At 49.3% G+C, this 18,100-nt stretch overlaps 1 protein-coding gene across 1 annotated transcript in view; it reads left to right on the plus strand.

Annotated features, from left to right (window-relative positions):
- TEKT5 (tektin 5) overlaps positions 1–17,552 on the plus strand; it is a 49,519-nt gene extending 31,967 nt beyond the window's left edge. The window contains exons 6-7 of the mRNA XM_027528096.1: positions 13,645–13,799; positions 17,146–17,552. Of these exons, the coding sequence (XP_027383897.1) occupies positions 13,645–13,799; positions 17,146–17,362 (372 nt within the window). The 3' untranslated portion in view covers positions 17,363–17,552. The remainder of the gene's footprint in view (positions 1–13,644; positions 13,800–17,145) is intronic.
- The last annotated feature ends 548 nt before the right edge of the window (positions 17,553–18,100 follow it).

Genomic DNA, 18,100 nt, shown 5'->3' on the forward strand with positions numbered 1-18,100 from the left:
GTGATGGTGATGGATTAGAGCTTGAACTTGGTCCAGGAGCACTTTCAGTGCCCTAACCAGTAAGGGAGACAGGTCTTGAGTCCCCATTTGCTGGATAAGGAAATTGGGGCCCCCACAGCCCGGGGCTCTGAGTGAGGTATGAGTTCCACAGCTGGTTTGTGTTAGGGCTTGGATGGGACCCCAGTCTCCTGACTTCCTGCCCAGGACTCTTACCTCCAAGACACCCTGCAAGGAGGCCCCCGTGGCTGGGAATCTGCCTGGGGCAGGGGCGGGGGGCGGAGGGGGGAAAGGGGTGGGGAGGAGAGTGGGGAGTTGGGAAGGTAGAGGGGTGTGGTGAACAAAATGCTCTTTGGTTCCTCAGGCAGGGCTGGGGGGCTGGGGGGTTGGGGTTTGGGGGACTGACCCACCTTCTACCTTGAGCTGACCCTCCCTGAGCCGCATTCTAGAAGCTGAGAAAGAGGACACTCCTCCTCTGCTGCACAGGCAACCCCTGCCTTGACCCCTTACACCCTAATAAGTGGGTTGATGGAAGTTGAGCCCTGGACTGGACATCTGAGGGGACTGAAGTCACCTGCAGAGATAAACTCTAAGGTTCCTATTGTCTGACATTAAACAACAACAACAATTATCCCAAAGGAAAAACCTCCTAAGGGACTGAACACTGCAGGATGGGAGCTGGGTATAGGGTGGGCAGGAGGGACAGCCTCATGGCACGTGCCTGCACTGGACTAAGCATTTTATATACAGTATCTCATTTAATCTGCATGGTAACCTGGTGGGTGATTTGTTATTATTATTATGCGAACTTTATAGCATGATAATAAAAGCATGGGTTTCCCAGGTGACTCCATGGTAAAGAATCTGCCTGCCAAGCAGAAGATGGGGGTTCTGTCCCTGGGTTGGGAAGATCCCCTGGAGAAGGAAATGACAACCCACTACAGTATTCTGGGCTTCCCTGGTGGCTCAGTTGGTAAAGAATCCGCCTGCAATGTGGGAGACCTGGGTTCAATCCCTGGGTTGGGAAGATCTCCCAGAGAAGGGGACTGACTACCTACTCCAGCTTTCTGGCCTGGTCTCAAAGAGTCGGACACGACTGAGCAACTTTCACTTTCACTTCACGTTCACAGTATTCTTGCCTGGGAAATCCCATGGACAGAGGAGCCCTGTGGGTGTATAGTCCATGGGGTGGCAAGGTGTCGGACATGACTTAGCAACCAAACAACAACACCAACAAAAAGAACAAGTGTCCTGTATAATGTCTGGCCCCATAGATGGGGCTACTGAGTGAAGAGGCTCAGTGGATATCGAATACACGAATATATACGGCACAGATAGGGTAAGCGACCGGTTGAAGGGCACACAGTGGGGAAGAGCCGGAGCTGGTATTTGAACCTAGATCTGTGTGACTGCAGAGGGACTCAGTGAGCTGAAGGGACCTGCCTTCCTTGCCCCCTGTGCCTGGCACACGGGAGGCTTAGAACTACCCCTTTCTCAGTCTAGGGCCTGGGGACCCTCCTTCCCAACTGAGTTCCAGCTTTGGGCCAAGGCTGCAGAGACTCCTCCCATGGGGTGAGCCCCTGGGCCAATACCACAGCAGGCAGCCCTTCGCCCTGCCCCAGGAGGTTTCCCCAGCTCAGGGACTGGGGAGAAAGGCAGACAGGGAAGGAGGGCGAGAGCTCTCTAGCTGGCCAAGGGAAGATGGAAGGAGGGGCACGATGGCTTTTCCCAGGGCGTGTTTGTGGGAGGAACACGCACACACAGGCACGGGCTTGCTTTGGGAAGAGCAGGACTTGGTGCCAAGGCTTTTCAAGTTACCACAAAGGAGTGTCACTGGCTTCGTGTGCCAGCAGTGAAGGGCTTTATATACTTGCTAAGGTTTCCAAGAGCTCCTTCTCCCAGGCCTGGCACAATGGCCTCACCTCCACTCTGTGGAGTGGCTGTGATCCCCATTTTACTAGAAAGGCTCAGAGAGCCTAGGACACTTGCCTAAGGTCACCCAGCTTGGATGTGCTGGGGCTGGGATTTGGAGAGATTCAGGTTGTCTGGTGCCAATGTCTCTGCTTTCTACTTAAGCAAACACCTCATGGTGTGCATTGGTCCATCCAGGGAGGAAGTGTTCATTAAGCATCTACTAATTAGTCGGTGGGCTTCCCAGGTGGCACAGTGGTAAAGAATCTGCCTACCAATGCAGGAGACTTGGGTTCTATCCCTGAGTCAGGATACTTGGGTTCTATCCCTGAGATCCCCTGGAATAGGAAGTGCAACCCACTCCAGTATTCTTATCTGGAAAATTCCATGGGCAGAGGAGCCTGGCAGGCTGTAGTCCACAGGGTCGCAAATAGTTGGATGCCATTGAACGACTGAACAATTGGGCAATACATACAGCTTTTAGCAAAATGCCTGGCACCCTGTCAGCACTATTTTAAGTGTTAGGTGATATTATTACTATGTCCCGGGCACTGATTGGTTTAGGCAGTGGGAATTCAGCAGAGAGCAAAACAAAAATCCCTCCCCACATGGAGCTTACTCCCTGGTAGAGGATGATGGACAACATTAATGAATTGTTGTTCAGTTGCTCAGTCGTGCCCGACTCTTTGCAACCCCATGGACTGCAGCATGCCAGGCTTCCCTGTCCTTCACTATCTCCCAGAGTTTGCTCAAACTCATGTGCATTGAATCGGTGATGCCATTCAACCATCTCATCCTCTGTTGCCCCCTTTTCCTCCCACCTTCAATCTTTCCCAGCATTAGGGTCTTTTCCAGTGAGTAGGCTCTTTGGATCAAGTGGCCAAAGAACTGGAGCTTCAGCTTCATTATCAGTCCTTCCAATAAATATTCAGGGTTGATTTCCTTTAGGATTGACTGGTTTGATCTCCTTGCTGTCCAAGGGATCCTCAAGAGTCTTCTCCAACACCATAGTTCAAAAGAATCAACTCTTTGGCTCTTAGCCTTCTTTGTGGTCCAACTCTCACATGACTCATGGTCTAAATACGTACATGACTACTGGGAAAACCACAGCTTTGACTATATGGACCTTTGTCGGCAAAGCGTTATTTCTGCTTTTTAATACGCTGTCTAGGTCTGTCATAGCTTTTCTTCCGAGGAGCAAGCATCTTTTAATTTCATGGCTGCAGTCACCATCCACAGTGATTTTGGAGCCCAAGAAAATAAACTTGGGTTAATAAAATAAAGACTGTTTCCATTGTTTCCCCATCTATTTGCCATGAAGTGATGGGACAGGATGCCATGATCTTTGTGTTTCGAATGTTGACTTTTAAGCCAGCTCTTTCACTCTCCTCTTTTACCCTCATCAAGAGGCTCTTTAATGAATAAAGCACAGTATGTCAGAAGGTATAACGACTATAGAGAAAAGAAAGCAGAATTTGAACAATTGGGAGTGCTGGCCGGTTTGGGGGTTGTAAGTTTAAAGGAAATGATCAGAGAGAGGTCTTCTGGGCATTTTAGCCATAACCAGAAGGGCATGAGGGCATGAGCCATGTGGAGATCTGGGGAAGGAGCGTCCCTGGCAGCGGGAACAGTCTATGCAAAGGCCCTGTGGTGGGAGCATGCTGGGTTGGATGTGGATTGTGAGATGCAGCAGCTCCATGGGCAGGTGGTGGGTGAGTGGGTAATTGAATGCCTCAAACACCTCTATCTTCTTCCCCCTGCAAAGGGTGGTGAAGGTGTTCGAGACACTCATTCCGTGTGTGTGTGCGCGCGTGCGTGCCCACATGCATATTACAGGCGCCTTGGGTCTGAGCGATTCTGAGCTGCAGATCATGTACAGACTTGCCCGGCAAGGCTGCCTGTGCTCTGAGCTTCCTGCCTGCCTGGGCTGGGGTCTGGATCGCCTAGGTGACCACAGTGCGGGACAAGGGCACAGCTCTGGGCTGAGCACCAGGATTTCCAATTGCTGACATCAAATTTCCCCCAGAAACTTGAAAACCCTGTGATGAAGCAGCCTCCTTTCCCCCAGGCCCCTTGCTGGAAACCCAAGCCCATGGTGCTCAGGTCACCCACATGCACAGCTCCAAAAATATCTTCAAGGGATGAAATTACTCCAGTGACTCCACTTGGAGTTTTCCTGCCAAGATGGACAGTCTTGAGTTGCACATCCAAGTCCTCAATCCATCTCCTTCCCCTTGGGACTCTTTAGCATTTGCACATCTCTATCACCTGCATCAGTGTTTCGTGACTCTGGCTGCACCTGTAGGGAGTTCCTAAAACCTTTTGACACCCACTGCATCCCGGGCCAATGAAATCTGAACCTCTGGTGGAGGGGGCAGACAGCTGCAGTTTAAAAAACTGTCCAGATAATGCTAATGGGCAAACAAATGCAAGAATTAACACCCATTACAATTAGATAGCATTTTGTCTTTAATAGAATTTCTCCCTTAGAAAAGTTACTTTAAAAGGAAACCTTAGCTCTGATAGGATTATGGGGATTTTTTTCTCCTCTTTTGATCCTGGGGAAGAGAGGTAAGTTTATCATACGTCTTGGCTCCTGGCACATATGTTTGTACAAAGCCCCTCATTTCCTTGTTTATACCCTTTTATCCCTAAACTTCAAGGTAACTCCTATTCTCTCATAGATGACCTTGCCCTCAGGGACTATTTGAATGAATGAATGAATATGACCTCTTTAAAGAATGTTGACCTGTTGATTTAAATGTTGTTCAGTCTCTCAGTGGTGTTTGATTCTTTGCAGCCCCATGGACTGCAGCACACCAGGCTCCTCTGTTCTTCACTATCTCCCAAAGTTTGCTCAAATTCATGTCCATTGAGTCGGTGATGCAACCTAACCACTCCTCCTCTGCCACCCGTTTAAATGTGTTCTTATAAAAAATGTGGATTGCCATTGCTTGTGCATGGATCTTTACTTTTCTCAAAAGGGATTGTATCAAATAGCTCAATCTGTTTCCCAGTTTCCTCACCTTGCATCGTTCCTATGGATGTGAGGTTAATCCATCTATGGGCTGCCAAAATCCTCCACCTGCTCATTTACTGTTTTTTACATGTCTGTCTCTGGTCACAGGCAGCTGGGTGCTGCCAGCTCACTGAACCTCCTTGACACGTATGTTCCAGAATGGTCTTGGGCTCCTTCAGTGTATATAGTATAGACCAGGAGTGGACATGCTGGGATATGTGGATTACCCTCTTGGACTCCAAGTTCTTCTCCTTGGGGGACATCATGGAATTTGGGGTCTTGGGACCAGAGCTCAGTCTTGGCACCTTAGCTTCCTGCTAAGCCTGAAGGCCAAGGCTGTTCTGTCTCCAGCCCCTGCCTCTGGTCAGCCCACGTGGTCTCTGCCTCCTGTCCCTTGGGGGTCACATTCCTCAAACTTCTGGAAGCTGAGTCACTGCCTCCAGGGCTTTTGGAGGTGCACAGGTTGGCAGGACTGTGGTAGGCATCAGGGGCTGCCCCCAAGAAGGAGTGTGTGTGTATCTTTTTTCTCCCTTCCATTGAAGAGGACCCTGGCTGTGAGTGATGGAGGCTGGACAGGAGGTTTGGAGAAACATTTTCTCGGCAGAGTTTAGACCCGCCTGGGCAGATTTGCCTTGGGTGTGAGTCATCAGTGGGTTCTAGAACAGCCAATTCTGGAAAACCCCTTCTGTTCTGGAAAATCCACAGGCAGGCCTGTTCAAGAAATGCTAGGGGGTGGGGTGGGGTGGGAAGGGGTGGTGGCATGGGGAAAAAGCAAGAGTCGGTTCCAGCTGCCCCACCACGCCGCCAAAAGCCAGCCCCGAGGAGGAGACGGGGGGCAAGTAGCTTCATAGTGCCCCTCAGCACCCTCCTTCACCGTCACCCTTCCTGATTTTACCTGCCTGCCCCTCCCCCACCCCCGCCCCGCCACCTGGGCTGTTACTCACTTTACGTTTCATTCATGTGGTAAAATGTAATTATGTTATTCTATGGATGGAAAACCAACAGCGTTTGCCAGGAGTAGAGAGTAGCTCAGTCTCCCGGGTGGCACAAGTGGTAAAGAACCCGCCTGCCAATGCAGGAGACATGAGATGTGGGTTTTGATCCCTGGGCAGGAAGATCCCCTGGAAGAGGGCATGGCAACCCACTCCAGTGTTCTTGCCTGGAGAATGCCATAGACAGAGCCTAGCGGGCTACAGCCCATAGGGTCGCAAAGATTCTGACACACACACACACACACACACACACACACACACGGACACACACACACACACACACACACACACACACACACGGTAGAAAGATACATATAACGAAAGCAGAGCAGGCTTGTTAACATGTAACTGGAGCCTGTTGCCTGCAGAAGTCTCTGGATCCCCCAGCTGCTCTTTGCCAATCAAGGGAGATGAGCAAGTGTTGGGAGGCTGTGCCAGGACAGACTGGCCTCATGCCCCTGGAAGTGGTCCTCAGGTTTGAAAAACAATTAGTAAGCTTTAGTTTTCCCTGGGAGCTGCTGTCTTCCTGCCTCACTGCTGGGCTCACATGAGAGTTCCCAGAAAACTGAAATGTACTGGATGCCTCCTAGTGATGGCATCTCCCACCAATATCCTGCACACTAAAGGCATTCAAATTTGTGTTGTTAACGGGGAGAGAGGAACTTGAACTTCTGTGATGGCAAAGATGGTCACTTCCCAGGTGATGCTACTAGTGGTAAAGAACCCAGCTGCCAATGCAGGAAACGTAAGAGGATTGAACATGGGTTCAATCCTTGGATCAGGAAGACCCCCTGGAGGAGGGCATGACAACTCACTCCAATATTCTTGCCTGGAGAATCCCATGGACAGAGGAGCCTGGCGGGCTACAGTCCATAGGGTTGCAAAGAGTCAAACACGACTGAATCAACTTAGCACAGCACAAAGACGGTTGCAGTTGTAGTAAGGGCTTATGGGTGCTAAATGTGTGTGCGTGCTTAGTCACTTCAGTTGTGTCCAACTCTTTGCAACTCCATGCACTGCAGCCCACCAGACTCCTCTGTCCATGGGATTCTCCAGGCAAGAATACTGGAGTGGGTTGCCATGCCCTCCTCCAGGGGATCTTCCTGACCCAAGGATTGAACCCACATCTCCTGCATTGGCAGGCAGGTCCCTTACCACTAGCACCATCTGGGAAGCCCAGGTGCTTAATAAATCTTGCCTAAAGAAGTGGGCAAATAATCCACTAGAACAGGGGTCCCCAACCTCTGGGGGATCTAATGCTGGATGATCTGAGGTGGAACTGATGTAATAATAGTAGAAATAAAGTGCACAATAGATGTAATGCTCTTGAATCCTCCTGAAACCATACCCTGCCTCATTGGTCCATGGAAAGCCTGTCTTCCATGAAACTTTTCTCTGGTGCCAAAAGGTTGGGGACCGCTGTACTAGAATGTAACTCCTTGAAGATGGTGTTTTCTACCTGTTCTGTGCACTGCTGTGTCCACTACCTACAACAGTGCTTAGCACCCAATAGGTGCCTCATCCACAGTTAAGTCAAAGACTGAATCAGTGAATCCATAAATTAGTGAGTGAATGAAGAAATCAATGAGCATGTGAATGAATGTCCGCCCATTCGCTAGAGTCAAGGGATAGGCCCTTTCATCATCAAAGAAAATCTACAGAAAATAAATGCTGGAGAGGGTGTAGATAAAAGGGAACCCTTCTACACCATTGGTGGGAATGTAAATTGGTGCGGCCACTGTGGAAAAACAGTATGGAGGCTTTTCAAAAACCTAAAAATAGAGTTACCATATGATCCAACAATCCCATTCCTGGAGAAAACTCTAATTCAAAAAGATACATATACTCCAATGTTCATAGTGGCACTGTTCACAAAAGCCAAGACATGGAAACGACCTAAAGCGCCATGGGTAGATGAATGGGGAGAACACGTGGTATATAATGGAATGCTGCTGCTGCTAAGTCGCCTCGGTCGTGTCCAACTCTGTGCGACCCCATAGACGGCAGCCCACCAGGCCCCACAGTCCCTGGGGTTCTCTAGGCAAGAACACTGGAGTGGGTTGCCATTTCCTTCTCCAATGCATGAAAGTAAAAAGTGAAAGGGAAGTCAGCCGCTCAGTTGTGCCCAACTCTTAGCGACCCCATGGACTGCAGCCTACCAGGCTCCTCCGTCCATGGGATTTTCCAGGAAAGAGTGCTGGAGTGGGGTGAATGGAATGCTACTCAGCCATAAAAAACAATGAAAGAATGCCATTTGCAGCAACATGGGTGGATCTAGAGAAGATTATCACACTAAGTGAAGTAAATCAGAAAGAGAAAGATAAATACCCTATGATGGCCCTTATACATGGAATCTAAACTATGATACAAGTCAACTTATTTACAAAACTGACTCACAGACACAGAAAACAAACTTATGGTTACCAAAGGGGGAAGGGGGTGGGAGGGATAAATGAGGAGTTTGGGATGAGCAGATACAGGCTTCCCTGGTGGCGCAGACAGTAAAACATCTGCCTGCAATGCAGGAGACCAGGTTTGATCTCTGGGTCAGGAAGATCCCCTGGAGGAGGGAATGGCTACCCACTCCAGTATTCTTGCCTGGAGAATTCCGTGGACAGAGGAACCTGGTGGGCTATAGTCCATGGGGTCACAAAGAGTTGGACACCACTGAGCTACTAACACTTTCACTTTGGTGGTGTGAGTTGAGGGTCCACACACTTCTATGTATAAAATAAACAACAAGGATCTCCTATACAGCACAGGGAACTGTGTTCAGTATCCTGTAATGAGGCATAAGGGGGCTTCCCAGGTGGCTCAGTAGTAAAGAACCTGCCTGCCAAAACTCCTCCTGCTTGGCAGATGGATCCTTTACCACTGAGCCACCTGGGTTGGAAGGCCCAGTTTTCTTCTACAGTGTGTTCGGCATGCTCTCTGAGCTTTGCATACCTGCATATCCAAAGGGTAAGTTTCTGAGAAAAATCCCCTGGGCTTCTAAGGAGCTGTTCTCCCCGCTCAGTGGAGTGTTTACCTTCCCATGCTGGGCACGGAACATTCTTATGGGATAGCGTTTAACCAGCCTCTGGTTGGCATTGCTCTGGTCTGGGTGGCCCACTGAGGACCAGGTGAGGGGCCAGTCTCCCTCCTTGGGATTTGAAAGAGGCAGTGTAGCACCCCCTCCTACCCCACCCTCAGATAACTCTGCCTCTGTCTCAGCCCAAGTAGGAAAAGGGCATCCTTTTGTTCTCTTGAAACAGAGACGTGTTCTTTTTGTAGGCTTTTTTTTTTTTTTCCTTCCGTAACATAGGGCTTCCCAGGTGGCTCAATAGTAAAGAACCCACCTGCCATTGCAGGAGATACAGGAAACTTGGGTTTGATCCCTGGGTGGGGAAAATCCCCTGGAGGAAGGCATGGCAACCCATCCCAGTATTCTTGCCTGGAGAATCCATGGACAGAGGAACCTGGCAGGCTACTGCTCATAGGGTCACAAAGAGTTGGATGCGACTGAGTGACTAAGCCTCATGCAAATTCATTATTGACCAGGGCATGCTGAGTGGTTTTTCCAGAAACTAGTGCCTGTGGCTAGGGATTTTTATTTTGGCTGGCCAAAATTAATTCCTGTTATTTCACTAACACTCTGTGGGTTATTATATTCAGTAGTTTCCACTGTGTGTGTCCGCGCTAAGTCACTTCAGTCGTGTCCAACTCTTTACGACCCTATGGAATGTAGCCCACCAGGCTCCTCCGTCCATGGGATTTCCCAGGCAAGAGTACTGGAGTGGGCTGCCATGACCTCCTCCAGGGGATCTTATTGACCCAAGGACTGAATCTGTGTCTTTTGTGTCTCCTGCATTGGCAGGTGGGTTCGTTACCACTGTGCCACTTGAGAAGCCACACCTGTAAAGTCTTCTCCAGCACCATGAGTTTCATTTTCACTTTCCATTTCAGAATCCATCACTAAGATTTTTTGTCTTTTTTTTTTTTGGTCTAATATTCACATCATCTGAATCAGAATTATAATCTGAAGAACTGTCATCTTCTAAGATACTGGTATATGTGTTGCTCAGACAATCAGAAAAAGTATCTGCATAAAATTCAATGAAAAATACTTCTTTACTCAAAATTTTGTAATACATCACTTTTGAAAATTTTTGGTAATAAACTTGCATTTATAATATACATAGTTCAGTTCAGTCGCTCAGTCATGTCTGACTCTTTGCAACCCCATGAATCGCAGCACGCCAGGCCTCCCTGTCCATCACCAGCTCCCGGAGTTCACTCAGACTCACGTCCATCGAGTCAGTGATGCCATCCAGCCATCTCATCCTCTGTCGTCCCCTTCTCCTCCTGCCCCCAATCCCTCCCAGCATGAGAGTCTTTTCCAACGAGTCAACTCTTCGCATGAGGTAGCCAAAGTACTGGAGTTTCAGCTTTAGCATCATTCCTTCCAAAGAAATCCCAGGGCTGATCTCCTTCAGAATGGACTGGTTGCATCTCCTTGCAGTCCAAGGGACCCTCAAGAGTCTTCTTCAACATCACAGTTCAAAAGCAGGAATTCTTCGGCGTTCAGCTTTCTTCACAGTCCAATTCTCACATCCATACATGACCACTGGAAAAACTATAGCCTGACTAGACGGACCTTTGTTGGCAAAGTAATGTCTCTGCTTTTCAATATGCTATCTAGGTCGGTCATAACTTTTCTTCCAAGGAGTAAGCATCTTTTAATTTCATGGCTGCAGTCAGCATCTGCAGTGGTTTTGGAGCCCCCAAAAATAAAGTCTGACACTGTTTCCGCTGTTTCCCCATCTATTTCCTATGAAGTCATGGGACCAGATGCCATGATCTTCGTTTTCTGAATGTTGAGCTTTAAGCCAACTTTTTCACTCTCCTCTTTCACTTTCATCAAGAGGCTTTTTAGTTCCTCTTCACTTTCTGCCGTAAGGGTGGTGTCATCTGCATGTCTGAGGTTATTGATATTTCTCCCAGCAATCTTGATTCCAGCTTGTGCTTCTTCCAGCCCAGTGTTTCTCATGATGTACTCTGCATAGAAGTTAAATAATCAGGGTGACAATATACAGCCTTGACATACTCCTTTTCCTATTTGGAACCAGTCTGTTGTTCCATGTCCAGTTCTAACTGTTGCTTCCTGACCTGCATATAGGTTTCTCAATAAGGTTGGATCAAAAACCCCTGAGGGAGAAAAATGTGAATGATAATGACAGAAGTTGGATAATGAATCTTTGATCAACTTTAAGTTCTAACAACTTCACGCAGTGATGTTAATTGTATCACTGTCTAAAAACGTATTGATACATCTCCAGTCAATAACATTTGGGTGATAAAAGATATATTAATACGTCTCCAGTCAATAACGTGTTAAGGTAATAGGGAAGCCAGGACTTTACTTCTTTGGGAAAAAAAAATCTCTTTTAAGCAATTTCTTGTTGTCCATAAAATATGGGCCCAACCCAGGTAAAATAGTCATGTTATGATTTGTGAGTATTTCATCAGTTCAGTTCAGTTTAGTCGCTCAGTCACGTACGACTCTTTTCGACCCCATGGACTGCAGCACGCCAGGCTTCCTTGTCCATCAGCAACTCCAGGAGCTTGCTCAGATTCATGTCCAAAGAGTCGGTGATGCCATCCAACCATCTCATCCTCTGTCATTCCCTTCTCCTCCTGCCTTCAATCTTTCCCAGCATCAGGGTCTTTTCCAGTGAGTCAGTTCTTTGCATCAGGTGGCCAAAGTATTGGAGTTTCAGCTTCAGCATCAGTCCTTCCAATGAATATTCAGGACTGATTTCCTTTAGGATGGACTGGTTTAATCTCCTTGCAGTCCAAGGGACTCTCAGGAGTCTTCTCCAACACCACAGTTTAAAAGCATCAGTTGTTCGGCATCAGTTGTTTCTCTTTCTCATGTCAAAGAGAAAAACAATATGGTTACAAAGTCCCTAAAAGTGAGACAGGGTCTTAGACTTGCAGTCCCCACCGCATTCAGGAGCACTGGTATACTCACATGTAACAGTTCTCTGCATATTAAAATCTGTGACAGGACCATATACATTTCAGGGCACACTGGTCCAAAACTTCAGTGTGCATAAGGACCCTTGGGCAACTAACTAAAAATCTAGACTTCGAGGTCCCACCGTGATTCATTCGTTCATTCAATGGATGTTTATTGAGTTCCTACTATGAGTAGAGTTGCCATATTTAGCAAATAAGAATGCAGGATGTCCAGTTCAACTTGAATTTCAGATCAACAGCAAACAACTTTCTAGTGTAAGTATGTGTTATGCAATATTGAGACATATCAGTAAATCCCCTACATATGAACCTTCAAGTTGTGAACTTTCAAAGATGTGAACGTGCATTGCATTAACATCAGGAGTGAGTGAAATTGCAGCTTGCCTTCCTGGGTCAGGAAGATGCCCTGGAGGAGGAAATGGCAGCCCACTCCAGTATTCTTGCCTGGAAAATCCCATGGACAGAGAAGCTTGGTGGGCTACAGTCCAAACGGTCGAAAAGAATCAGACACGACTAAGCGACTATGCACACACTGTCTCCTATTACTGACGGTCCTTCGGCTCTACCATCTCCCACCTCCTCTGCTTCCTCGAGTCAGTAATTCTTCTTGCCTGTTCACTTGATGCCAGCCCCTGTATGGCAGCTGTAGTACTGTAGTACTGTAGTTTCAAGGTACTGTACTGTAAGAGTAAAAATGTTTTATTTTATTTTTTTATCTATTATTTGTGTGAAAAGTATTATAAACCTATTATAGTACAGTACTGTATCACCAACTGTGTTAATTGGGTATCTAGGCTAATCTTGTTGGATTTAGAAACAAATTGGACTTACTGTACTAAAAATGCTTTGTTGTTGATCTGAAATTCACATGTAACTGGGTGTGCGGTATTTTATCTGACAGCCCTCACTCTGCACTAAGCTCTGTGCCTGGCGATGGGTGGAGGGGATGCAGCAATGGATAAAGCAAAGCACCTGACCTCTTGGAGCTCACATGCTAGGGAGGGAGACAGACAAGCCCATAGATTAATCGAAGGAAGGGTGTTGAGGGACACTGTGGCAGGGTACCATTCCAGGCTTGTCCAGAACAGAGCACACGTCACCTCGTTATTTGTTGTTGCCGAGTTGCTGAGTCGTGTCCAACTCCTTTGCGACCCCAGGGACTATAGCCCGCGAGGCTCCTCTGTCCAGGGGATTTCCCAGTCAAGAATACTGGAGTGGGTTGACATTACCTCCCCATTGGGCCCTGACAAGTCTGGGAAGGGTGTCAGCGCAGTCCACCTCTAAAGAACCTTCTCTCAGGTGAGGGGCACCATGAAAATTAGAACTGCTCATACATAGATCTAGAGCTGCCGGAGATGACAGGGAAGAGAACGGACGTTTTATACATGGTGGCGTGTCATACCTTTAGTACACTCAGTTCTGGGGGGCACTTATGGTTGGTTAAGTGCAAGTTCTTCCCTGGTGGCTCAGTTGATAAAGTTGGCCTGTGATGCAGGAGACCTGGGTTCGATCCCTGGGTTGGGAAGATTCCCCTGGAGGAGGGCATGGCAACCCCCTTTAGTATTCTTGCCTGGAGAATCCCCATGGACAGAGGAGCCTGGCGGGTTGCGATCTACGGGGTGGCAAAGAGTCAGGCACGACCGAGCGACTAAGCACACAAATGCAAGTTCAGGTTCCTTCTGATACCGCAAATGTTCCCCGCAGACGCTGCAGGAGATCTTCCAGACGGAGAACACCATCATGCTGCTGGAAAGGTCCATCATGGCCAAGGAGTGCCCGCTGAAGGTGGCACAGACGAGGCTGGAGTGCCGGACCCGGCGCCCCAACGTGGAGCTGTGCAGGGACAGCCCCCAGTTCAAGTGAGTCGCGGGGTGGGGGTCAGGGGCCGGCAGGGGAGGGGCAGGTCTCAGGAACTGGGAAATGGACCCTCCACCCATCAGGAGACCGGGGTCTACGACTCCACAGCGCACTGGGGGCCTGGGGCTCTGAGGATGCCCTTGGCAGTCTCCCCACCAATGGAGGCCACCCCTTTGCGCTGCCGCCTTCTCATCTAAATGAGGACGGTTTTGTAGGCCTGTTCTGCTGCGGGAACTCTCCAAGCCCATGAGAAGCTGCCGCCCAGCCTGGAGGCGTGGTCCTTGCCCTTTGATCGCTCCAACCGCCCCCCACCCCGCCCCTCCGCGCCCCCAATCCCCGCCCCGTCTCTCCAGGCTCCTGTGAAAGAGATGCCCAGCCCACACCTCACCCATCCTCCAGCGCCCTTTCTGTGAAATTCTCACCTGCAAGCCCTTGCTGCTAAGTCACTTCAGTCGTGTCCGACTCTGTGCGACCTCATAGACGGCAGCCCACCAGCCTCCCCCGTCCCTGGGATTCTCCAGGCAAGAACACTGGAGTGGGTTGCCATTTCCTTCTCCAATGCATGAAGGTGAAAAGTGAAAGTGAAGTCACTCAGTCCTGTCCGGCTCTTCGCGACCCCATGGATTGCAGCCTACCAGGCTCCTCCGTCCATGGGATTTTTCAGGCAAGAGTACTGGAGTGGGGTGCCATCGCCTTGGAACAGCCCAATCCTGCCCGTCCCACTTAGCTAAGGAGGACCTGCTTCTTTTGACGGGAGAGTGGCACAAAGCTCACTGCAGGCCCAGAAACAGGGTTTTTGGAGTCTAGGGGTGGGGGTTTGAGATGGCACGATGATCAGGCAAGGAAGGAAATGGCCACTGGACTTGGGGAGTGTTTTTCCTGTGACCTGCTGTGTGACTTGGGGCTGGTCGCTTGACTGCTCTGTCCCCTCCAAGCTCAGGACACTGTCTTCATTCTCTGTGGCCATGTGACAGGCTTCCCCCACAACTCAGTGGCTCGTCTTCCTTCTGAGCTGAGATAATGAGGCAAACAGAGCTGGAGGAGAAAGAGGAGGAAGAAAAATATTCAGAGAGAAAATGCTGAGTGGTGCCGTGCGCTGAGGTTTCTACAGCCTTGGTCACTGCCTGGGAATAAAATTCAGGTTCTTATTTGCACAAACTGCATATCAAGTGGTCAGAAGCTATGTGTGGCTGGAGGCGTGCAATGGACCATCTCCATCGCTGCTGAAAATTCTGCTGGACAGTGCTGGCTGAGAGAGCCCTAAGGAAAGAAGGGTCTCCAGGCTGCTGCTGTCACCTCTCTCTAGCTCAGGCTTGTCACTGGGAAGCACCCTGATATCAACCTGGGTCCTCCCAGCAGCGTGTCCTCCAGTTCTGAGCACTGTCTCTCCCCCAACCTCCAGGTGGGTCCCAGCCCCACAACCAACCCACCATCACAGCTCACCAGGTGTATTCATGACCCAAGGCTGCTGTGACAAATGACCACAAGCTGGGTGGCTTAAAACAATAGGATTTCTCCTCTGAAACTTGCAAAGGCCAAACCTCTGAAATCAGAGTATCGGCAGGGTTGATTCTCTCTGGGGGTTCTGAGAGTGCATCTTCACCCGGCCCCTCTCCTGGCTCCTGGTGGTGGCTGGCAGCCCTTGGCTTGTAGCTGCATCATTGCATCTGCCTCCATCTTCACATGGCCTTCCTCCCTGTGTGTGTCTGTGTTTCAAATCTCCCACTCCTTTCTCTTATAAGGAGATCAGTCATTGGATTTAGGGTCCATCCTTGGTGGCTTAGACAGTAAATAATCTGCCTGTAATGGGGGAGATCCGGGTTTGATCTCTGGGCCGGGAAGATCCCCTGGAGGAGGGCAGGTAAATCCATTCCAGTATTCTGGGAGAATCCCATGGACAGAGGAGCCTGGCAGGCTACAGTCCATGGGGTCACACAGAGTCAGACAGGACTGACTGACTGAGCACAGCACACTTAATGGAGGATAATTTCATCTCAAGATGCTTAACTGAATTCCATCCACAAAAATCCTTCTTCCAAAAAGCATCACATCACAGGTACTGGGGTTCAGACGTGGTGTCTGGTATCTTTCACTCAGCTTCATGTCTTCAAGGTCCATCCATGTTGTGGTACATATCAGCACTTCATTCCTTTTCATTCAGTTCAGTTCAGTTCGGTTCAGTCACTCAGTCATGCCCAGCTCTTTGCGACCCCATGAACTGCACCACGCCAGGCTTCCCTGTCCATCACCAGCTCCCGGAGCTTGCTCAAACTCACGTCCATCAAGTCAGTGATGCCCTCCAACCATCTTGTCCTCTGTTGTCCCCTTCTTCTCCTGCCTTCAATCTTCCCAGCATCAGAGTCTTTTCCAATAAGTCTGTTCTTTGCATTCCTTTTCATTACATCTGAATAATATCCTCATGTGGGGACAGAGCATATTTTGTGCATCCATTCATCTTTCGATGGACATTTGGGTTGTTTTGACCTTTTGACTCTTGTTATTTGTGCCGCGGGCTTCCCTGATGGCTCAGACGGTAAAGGATTTGCCTGAAATGCAGGAGACTGGATTCAATCCCTGGGTAGGGAAGATACCCTGAAGAAGGGAATAGCTACCTACACCAGTATTCTTGCCTGGAGAATTCCATGGACAGAGGAGCCTGGCCGGCTATAGTCCATGCAGTTGCAAGAGTCAGACACAACTGAGGAGCTAACACTTTCACTGGCTTTTCATTCGCGCCACACGAGTATTTGTGTAAGGATTTGAGTGTCTGTTTATACTTCCCTGGTAGCTTAGCTGGTAAAGAATCTGCCTGCTGTTCAGGAGACCCTGGTTTGATTCCTGGGTTGGGGAGATCCCCTGGAGAAGGGATAGGCTACCCACTTCTGTATTCTTGGGTTTCTCTGGTGGCTCAGCTGGTAAAGAATCCGCCTGCAATGTGGGAGACCTGGGTTGGAAGATCCCCTGGAGAAGGGAAAGGCTACCCACTCTAGTATTCTGGCCTGGAGAACTCCATGAACTGTATAGTCCATGGGGTTGCCAAGAGTCGGACATGACTGAGCGGCTTGCACTTCACTTCACTTTTGGTTCTTGTGGGTCCTGTCTTGAGTCTGTGCTTAAGTGAGGAAACACCGGCTTGTTTTCCTGAACACCCCGTCTGTGTCTCGCTTTGTGCTCACCATCCTCAGCAACTCTACAGGGTGTTCACCCACCTGCCTGCCCACCTCTGTCTTTCCTGCTGGCTGAGCCCCACCCACCTGGTTCTCTGAGTTCCCCAGCGCCTGGCACATGGGAAAGGCACATATGGCCTCCGGCTGGCCGAACCCACCTTCCCCTCTGCTCTCTCCCCAGGCTGGTGAACGAGGTGTTCACCATCGACGACACCCTGCAGACCCTCAAGCTGAGGCTGCGGGAGACCCGGGACACGATGCAGCTGTTGGTCATGACCAAGTGCCGGCTGGAGCACGAACTGGCCATCAAGGCCAACACCCTGTGCATTGACAAGGAGAAGTGCATGGCGATGAGGAAGACCTTCCCCAGCACCCCGTGCATGGGCATCTGCCCTTGAGCCTGCCCCTCCCTCCACCCCCACCCCGCCCCGCTCCACGCACGCTCCTTACATAACACAGAATTTGCAAAGGCAGAAAAACAAAAATAAAAGAAAGTGTCATTTTTCTCCCTTTCCTCCTATCATGAAAAAAAAAAAATAATATGTATATATATATGTAAAGAGCCAAAATAAATGTGCCCAAACCAGAGATCTGGGAGCTTGTTCCTTGCTGCGGAACCGGCCTCTCGATGGATCCCAGGGTGGAGACATGCTGTTACCCGTCGGGGACCGAATGTTGTGAGGTTGTCAGCCTCCCCAGGAACGGAAGAGGCCGCATTTTTAAAAACCTGTTTGTCTGTTAAGGAGCACAGCATAGACCATGGTGTCCAAAGACTGGACATCGGAGCTAGGAGTCCTGAGGCCAGCTGTGACTTAGGAGCCGAGGGGCCTTGTACAAGTTCCCAGACTGAGCTTGTTTCTATAAAACAAGGTTGGTCCAAGGTGGAGGTGACTGTCAGCCATGTGGGGCAGTGCAAAAGAAATTAGGAACTGGAGCCAGAAGTCCTGGGTTTGAATCCTGCCCTTAATAGACAAATTTACTTATTTATTTACTTTTATTTTGTAATAGAGTATTGTTACAGTATAATTGACTTCCCTGGTGGCTCAGATGGTAAAGCATCTGCCTACAATGCAGGAAGCCTGGATTCAATCCCTGGGTTGGGAAGATCTCCTGGAGAAGGAAATGGCAGCCCACTC

The sequence above is a fragment of the Bos indicus x Bos taurus genome, chromosome 25, assembly GCF_003369695.1.
Source record: "Bos indicus x Bos taurus breed Angus x Brahman F1 hybrid chromosome 25, Bos_hybrid_MaternalHap_v2.0, whole genome shotgun sequence".
Taxonomy (NCBI): Eukaryota; Metazoa; Chordata; class Mammalia; order Artiodactyla; family Bovidae; genus Bos; species Bos indicus x Bos taurus.